Source organism: Vombatus ursinus, unplaced genomic scaffold (genome assembly GCF_900497805.2).
Source record: "Vombatus ursinus unplaced genomic scaffold, bare-nosed wombat genome assembly UNPS02014861.1, whole genome shotgun sequence".
Lineage (NCBI taxonomy): Eukaryota > Metazoa > Chordata > Mammalia > Diprotodontia > Vombatidae > Vombatus > Vombatus ursinus.
Genome location: NW_020954639.1, coordinates 15117598 through 15126420, shown reverse-complemented (window position 1 = coordinate 15126420; position 8823 = coordinate 15117598). Strand labels below are relative to the sequence as shown.

The 8823-nt window shown below is 38.7% G+C and overlaps 1 protein-coding gene across 1 annotated transcript in view; it reads left to right on the top strand.

The window, feature by feature from the left end:
• MYO3A (myosin IIIA) overlaps positions 1–8022 on the top strand; it is a 255909-nt gene extending 247887 nt beyond the window's left edge. The window contains exons 32-33 of the mRNA XM_027841624.1: positions 2746–2889; positions 7911–8022. Of these exons, the coding sequence (XP_027697425.1) occupies positions 2746–2889; positions 7911–8022 (256 nt within the window). The remainder of the gene's footprint in view (positions 1–2745; positions 2890–7910) is intronic.
• The last annotated feature ends 801 nt before the right edge of the window (positions 8023–8823 follow it).

Here is an 8823-nt window from a genome sequence, read left to right as displayed (position 1 = left end):
AGTAGTAGCAGTAGTAGTAGTCATAGTAGTAGTAGTAGTAGTAGTAGTAGTAGTCTCAGTACCTTGAAGCCTAAGACTGTCAAGCCAAGTTGATAGAATACAAAATGACCCTTGTAACCCTGCAGATTACGCTGCACTCATGCTAGCTACCTAGAAGTAGGACAAAGTTCTGACCATGTAGTCTTTTCTTTTTTAAATTTTCATCGATATCTTTTCTTTTACATCACCTCATCTCTGAATATCTCCCCCCTACACAGTAAGCCATCCCTTGTAACAAAGAATTTAAAAAAAAAAAGATTAAAGCAGCTGAATAAAACCAAGCAAACATACCGACTAAAACTGATAGTATGTCAGTATTACACGCCCATTATCTCCAAACTCTATGAAGAAAGAAGGAGGTTATATAATCTTTTCATTAAAACAAATATTCATGAAAGAAGGGACTACAGTAAAACTCTTATTTATATTTCTATGCACTCAACCTTTAGGAGCAAAATGTAAATCACAAGAAACAAAAGCCATATCAATTACTTATTCAAGTAATTAGCATCTGGGCATATCCTAGAATTCTGAAGCATTTATTCCAAGCCCTCATACCTTCAGGTGACGCAGTGGATAGGGTGATAGATGTGGAGTCAGGAAGACTTGACTTTGAATCCAGACTCTAATCCTAGCTGTGTGAGGCTGGGCAAGTGACTTAACCTCCTTAAGCTTCAGTTTCCCCAACTGTAAAATGGAGATAGTAACAGCACCTACGTCACAGGGTTGTTGTGGGGATCAAATGAGATAGCTTATATAAAGTGCCTTGCAGACTTTAAAGTGCTACATAAGTGCTGTTATCAAGTGCCTATTACATACAACCTTTCTTAAAATCCTATTTCAGTACATCATCATGGTATGATGGTGACTTTGAGGTCTCCAAAGCTGTGGCAGCAGAGAAAAGGTTTTGTCAAGGGCTACTGAGCTTGGAAGGCTTTGTGCACAGCATCAGTGATGGACTGTATATTTTTTGCCAGTGGACAAATCTAGCTAAGGTCAGGGACACTCATCACCAGAAGGTGGGCCACCAGGTGGTTAGTTTTTTCAGCCATAGCAGTTCATGAAAATCATCTAGTAAAATACAGAGGGATTCCCATGTGTGTTGGTGGAGAGAGGACTTGCGTTGATGAAATCAGTGATCTTCTAAAGTATTGAAGTATATTCTGTACAAAGTACAGTGTATCCCTCCAGGATCCAGTCATCATTGAAAGACTAAGTGAATGAATGAAAAAGCATTACTATGTGCACTAAAGTGCTTACTATATTCCAAACACTGCTTTACCTTTAGTATATTATGTTTACTAAAGCAGGTGTATGAAATAATGTGTTTTTAATATTCAACAGTAACTGGAAAATTGGTAGAGATTAGTATGATTAAGCTCCAATTAACCAGAGAAATCAATTCACCAGAGAAGATCCTATTCCCTGAACATTCTGGTCAATTGATGTTTTACTACACCAACATTATACCATAGTCTTTCCTTATATCAGTGCCCAAGCATCAACTAATAACTTGGAATTATCCCCAATAAATTGACAAAAATGTATTTATGGGGGACTGACAAAACACGTTCCAAAATGATGCTAACAACAAATGATTTGTTTATGTATTTCTAGATAGTACATCTAAAGCTAGAAGGGACCTCAGAAACCATCTAGTCCAATGCCTGATTTTACACATGAGGAAATTAAAGTCTAATGAGGTTTAGTGACTTGTCCATGGTGCCACAGATAGTAAGAAATTGAATGTTTATACTAGTGTTACAAATGGAAAGCATAACTAGAATATTTGAAAAATATGCTTTCCAGTGATCGGCACCTTTCAACCCATCTGGCTACTCCAAGCCTCTCTGCCACATTTTCTGTGGGCTGGAACCACTCTACACTTCAACACCAAGCAACCACTTTCCCTGAAATCTGCTTCACCTCCACCTCTGCTGAGATGATCCAGCAAATAAGTTTGTCAGAGTCTATGAATCACTAGTATATAAGTATTTATGGATACCAGTGATGCACATGGATGAAGGACTGAAAGAAAGTTACTCCCACTTTGACCTCAATTGCTTTGCTCCTTATGAACCAGCAAAAAAAAAAAGCCTATGGAGATTCAAAAAAGTTAAAGTGGAACAACACACCCCCATGTGCTCATACCATATTGGAGTATAACCAAGGCAGAGGAATTCCTCTGAAGACTGAGTATAGTCGGAGGTGGGGAGGAACAGCATCAGGGAGGCCCCAAGGACAGCAGCAAGACGGTTCTCCCCAGAATCATGCAAGGGGAACATTCCTTTTGATATACCAATGGATAAAACTTGATGTCAGTCTGAATTTATATATGGGGTCTAAAGAATTGCCGCAGAAATTGATGAGAAAACTTGTGTGTAGAGGGACATGTGATAAGGAACAATTCCCAGTTACACCATTAAAACCAAACTGGCCACAAGAGAATCGGAACCAAAAGAAAAAGTAAGCTAGGTGAAAAGTCTTGAGGTTCAAAGTCAAAAGTTGTGGCTATTGGTAAGTCTGTTTTAAAAACCATGATATGTGATAAATGTTATTGTGCATTGTCAGATTTCTGCCATTTATGTTACCATGTGTATGACTCCTAAATTCTAGTCATTGAAAGGAAACTAAATAATTACTTTGTAATAGAAGTAAAATGAAAATAGAACTGATACTATGTATGGCATATATGTTTATTTACAGTCAGGGAAAAGTACTAGATTTAGAGGATTTCTATTACAAAGGATTTTCAACTAGTCACTCTGGACTGAAAGAACATAAAACTTACACAAGAGAGAGAAGACCACGGACAGAACTCCAGAACTCATGTTTTAAGGCTGATGAAAGGTAATAAACTTTTAGCTACCATTTTCACATTTGTACTTTTATTGCTTAAGCAAAAGAGATCTTTTTGGTGGAATGTGAAGAACACTGAACTTAGAAATGAAAAGACCTGGGTTTGAATCTCAGCTCTAAATGTAGATGTATAAATGTGGACATGTTGTTTCTCCAATCTGTGCCTCACATGTAAAATAAGAATCATATCTGGACCTGCCTCAAAAAGTTTTTGTGAGGGTCAAAGCGTGGCAATGCACATGAACATGCTTTTAAAATCTATAAAGAGTTGTAGAAATGTCCATCTTCAGAAATTGTGGTATTCAGAGATTCACAACCATAAAACATCACCAGGAAAACAGGTGTGAAGAAGATGGATTTTTGTGTCAGAAGCAGTTTGGGGTCATTAAAAGCACTATTCAGTTTCCCAAATGCAATCTAATCTGCTTTCCTCCTTCCATTCAACATTGGGCCCAGCTCATGGTCCAACAACAGTGACTGTCCTGGATATATTGCATTGATGCACTAGTTGTGAAATGGTTGCACAACTGCAAGTCATAATCTAGACAATACATGCTCTTCAGCCATTTGATTTGTACCATGAGGACTGTTCAGTGGCTAGCATTTTTGAGCAGTTGTAGAGCTCATCAAGAAAGCCCTTTAATGATCCAGAATTTGATGCCATCAACATATCATACACACATAAGAATATGTGGAGAACCCCAGTCTTCTCTTGGGATGGTGCCCGGGACATCTTCCATAACTATGGTGAATACCTTGTGGCAAGCATGCATATTCCTGTTTTATACCTTACTAAACATGAATAATCAGAGAGTCATTGAAAAAAATCTTCCCTGTGTTTGTATATCAAGGAATTCTGAATGACTTTAATATATGCATGAGAGAATTGTTAAATGCATGGAAAAGCTGAACTTTATTCTTCTGAATAAAACATGGCATAGTTGAGAATCTTGCAATACCACAATCTCCAAAAGCTCAAAATTATAGGTGACTCAAATGGCAATGGAAAGATGTATGTTGAATATAAATATGCTGCAACATATTTCCAATGATACTGAGACCGCAGGGCAGCATAAAGAACACTGAACTTGGTGTCACAGGATCTATGTTCAAATTCTGGTTCTGCTATGTAGTACCTCTATGACCTTGGGCATGTCACTTTGCTTCCTGGGCTTCATTTTCCTTACTTATAAAATGAATAGATTGAATTAGGTGATCTCTATGGTCCCTTTCAGCTCTAGATCCATATGGCCTAAGGGATATAATCTGAGAAATGTATGCTCTGAAAAGGACATGAGCAGTCATAAATCAAAAACAAGAAGTAATAATTGAATAGTGATGGCCTGGTACCTGCAAAATGCCTTTAGTAATGTCCTTAATGATGCCCTGCTGCCTACAAAATGTAAAAAGGAGACAGAGAGAGGAGTAAGAGGAGGAGGAGGGAGAAAGAGAGAGAGAGAGAAAGAGAGAGAGAGAGAGAAGTGGAGAGAGACACAGACAATGACAGAGACAGAGAGACAAATACAGAGAGAAACAGAAGACAGAGGAAGACAGAGAGAAGGAAGAAAGGAAATGGAGAGAGAGAGAGAGAGAGAGAGAGAAGTGGAGAGAGACACAGACAATGACAGAGACAGAGAGACAAATACAGAGAGAAACAGAAGACAGAGGAAGACAGAAGGAAGAAAGGAAATGGAGAGAGAGAGAGAGAGAGAGAGAGAGAGATGAATTATACATGAGGGAACATGAACAAGGGTCCTGCAGAATAACATGTGGATGGTTTGTGAGTTATGCTAAGGGAGATTATGCACACTACTTAGCCCATAGGTCCACTGAAATATTAAGGTAATATAGAAATGTGAAATGTTGTTGTTGTTACCATACTATGTTTTACCTCTTGGTAGATATTCTTGCCATACCCTGTATATCGCAAGCAAAAGGCAATTTGTGAATAAAACCCTAAGTGATAGAACCAGAAAGCCATAAGCAATTATTTTTTAAGAAACAAATTAATATAGTTTTAGGTCAATCATTGGTTATTCATACCTAGTATCAGGTGGAAGCAGGAGCATCAGGCCAAAAACAGGAAGACAGAGAGTTCAAGTGTTTATTGTCCAACATTTTCATTCTAATTTCTTTGGCATTGGCCCTGCTTGACATTGAATGAGTCCTTCAAACCAACCCTCTGTGGCTCAGTTCCTTCTTCAGGATAGAATTAGCTTTAATGATTCTGTTTCAGAAGTATTGGGCACCTAATAGACCTTTGTGAAGTTTTGAGATTTAAGGGAAGATGGGAAAGAAAAAATGCTGTATAAGAAATAAAACAAATCAAAGTAGTAATGTTAGTATAATCTAACTAAAATCCTAAGCACAGTGAGTCCTACCCTGAACATTAGAATCCTTTCAGGCTGAAACAGTGACTCCACTACTATTATACTGTGCCTATATTCTTTTCCATTCTTAGACCCAGAATGAAGCAGGCTCAGATTTCTTTTTCCTCATCCCATAATTTCCTTCCCTCCTAGTGCACCCTTGCCTGTTTCCCACTTTCATAAACCAGTATGCCTGACTCAGTAAAGTGCTATCTCCCACCAAAGCACACATCCCTTTTCATTTATTGCAAAGACACTATACCTCCGACTTTCTGTCTGTTGCTCCAGGGGTGCCTGTCAATGGCATACATGGCTCCAAATCACGAGTGGTCAGTCATAAAGTTTTACAGTAGAAGCTGTTTGCACTGATTTCATTTATTTCATTATTTTAGTGGACATTTATTGAGCATATTGAGCATGAGGTGAAAATGTTGAAGACAGTTTTCTGCAGTGGAAGGTTCATATTAAGAAGCAACTCAAAGGAAAATTAAATAATAACATGGGACCAGATTATGAGATTTATTGATGTCAGATACAGTACATAATTCTGTTTTGGGCATTCAACCAGAGACAAAAGAGTGTAAGTCTTATTATTATACTATAAGACAATACCTACCCAGGAACTTACAGTCTATTTGGGCAAGACATATACGTGTGAAACAAATGAAATTAAGCAAATTGACAAGCAACTTAAGCATCAAACAAATAGGGACAGCCTGGTATGATGAAAAGGCTACTGATCTGGTAACTAACTGTTAATCTCAATTCCCCTGAGTCTCTGCTTTCTTAGCAGGTTTCTTATAACAGTATTTTTAGTATCACCCTTCCCTCTAGCCCAACCCTCAGACCCCTATAAACCTCCGCAAAAAGTGTATTAGAATCCTGCATATTAAATAAAATCTAGGAACAGGGCATGTTTGCCAGTAGAAGAAAACTAGCAGACTAAAGCAAAGAAACATTATTCAATACACCTGCCTAGATGAAAATAGGGAACGTACAAAGAGGACAAAAGGATAGGTGTGAGGATTTGAGATTAGGAGCAAAGAACTTAATGCCATATGCACCATACACCTGGGACCCAGAAGTATTTAAAATTCAGTCATCGGATTTAGAACTGAAAGGGATCCTGAAAATCAATCTAGTCATCATATGAAAAGCATCATAGAGGAAAGAGCTCTGGACTAAGCACCACAAAGATGTATGTTCCAATCCTGCCTTGGACACTTACTAGCTGTGAGACCCTAGGGAAGTCACTTAACCTCTCTAGACTTCATTGGATTCAATGACCTTTTCCAAACCAAAATCTATAAATCTGGTTTTTGTTGTTCAGTCATTTCAGTCATGTCCAACTCTTTGTGACCCCATTTTTCTTGGCAAAGATACTAGAGTGCTTTGCCATTTCCTTTTCCAGCTCATTTTACAGATGAAAAACTGAGGCAAACAGGGTTAAATGACTTGATCAGGGTCACACAGCTAGTAAGTTTCTGAGGCCAGATTTGAACTCAAATGTTCCTGACTCCAGGCCTGGCTGTCTATCTACTGTGTCATCTAGCTGCCCATAAAGCAGATACAACAGCCTTATTTTCAGTTGAGACAACTCACAACTGGAAAGTTAGGGAAAAAATGAGGTGAAACATCTTATCACAGGTAGTGATAAGCAGATGAGAAAACTCAAGTCCTCCTCTAAGGCTAAATTCAGTGTTCATTCTACTATAACACAGATAAAACCTGGGGTCCACTGGGTTTTAGAAGGTTGGAGTTGACAATGACCAAATTTCTCTTATATCAGCATCTGGATAGAGGCACAGTTCATTTCCCATTTCTCTAGCCTAGAATTACATCCATGTGTCTCTCTTCTACTCCACTCTTCCAGTGCAGTAGTAGAGGCAACTGAGTTTCCCAGTGGAGAGAGCACAGAAACTAAAGTTGGGAATAGTTGAGTTCAAATATGACCTCAGATACTGTGTGACCTTGGAAAAGTCACTTAACAACTTTCTGCTTCATTTTCCTCATCTGTAAAATGGGGATTAAAAAAAAACCCTATCTCCTAGGGTTGGATGTTGTCAGCATAAAAATGAAATAATATTTATAAGGTGCTTTACAAACCTTAAAGTGTTATATAAATGCTAGTTATTATTAGCTGTGCTTTCCAGGTATTTTTATCTAAAAGGATATTATGTCTGCCATAGAGAACTGACTTCAGAGATCTAAAATGACTGCTAGCTTAATTTGCAAGGTACAGCCCTAAAGCTCCACAGATACTCCTGAAAAATATCCCAAAGGAGCACCTTTCCAAATGCAAACAGTATCAAACTTTGAAGTTTGGCTACTTGAGAAATTCCAGAAGGCAAATCCATTCTGTAGTCTATTAATCTCATTCTATGTGATTAGAGAAAAAAAATTTTTAAAGCAACCCAACTATACATATATATACATACACACATACACATATACACATACATATACATATACACATACACATACACATATGTATGCACATACACATACATATACACATACATATGCACATACACATACACATACACATACATGGGACTAGGAGAAGGGAATTCTGGTTTGTAGAACTTGGGGATTTAACATTGTTATCCTCTCTGTGCTTCTCTCCCACCCTACCCCCTCCAGGTGTTGGGCTATGGCAAACTCAGGAGAAGAAGGCACAGGAGATAATCCTTATGACTACAGGAAACTACTACGAAAAACTTCTCAGCGCCGGCGACTGGTGCAGCAGTTTTAGTCACTGGCAGGGCTGTTGCTGCTCTGACCCTTTGGCTTCTACAGCCTAGGCAGGGCATATTTTCCTTACTTGTTTGATACTGCCTTCCTCCCAGCTTTATGACAAGTGCTCCCACAGATGGCAGAATTGGAAGCCCCCTGCCCCTTAACCTAGGGAAAAGATTCACCCAGGGGCACAGAAAGACAGCCAAAAAGGACAAACACCCTTGTGAGTGAGAATCAAGAGATATTGCCCCTCTGTACCTTAAAAAATGTGAGACATGTCATGACCAGAAACATTATCTTCCATTATCTAGTGCCAGTCTCTCACATCAGCTGCATGTCATTGGCCCATAGCTTTCTCAATTGTCACTAGGTATCAGGAGACCACCAGGGAGGACATTCCTTTTGGAAATGTCTATCCCAACTAGAGCAGTTGATAAATGGCACTCCTCCCTTCCTCCTTCAAAGTAAACTATTTATCTTAATATTTTCCAAAAATGATTTTGGATTTTTTTTAAATAACTGACTTAACTTGTAAAGCAACCCCATATCTTCTGCGAGGATGAATCCCTAGCCCAACCTGGGCTCAAGATCAAGGCTACTTTGCCATCAGCTTTTCCCTAGAACTATTCAAAGGTTGGTGTCTAGAGTTACATCTCATCTCCCCAGATTCTGTCCTCCTTTGGAGTTCATTGGACTTGGTTGATGGGCAATGTCCCTTAACTGGCTAAGTCTTCAGCAATGTTTGAGTGCTTTGGATGATGTAAGCTCATTTCTCCACCCCCTTTGTTACTAAAACTACAAAACAGTTGAAGAACCC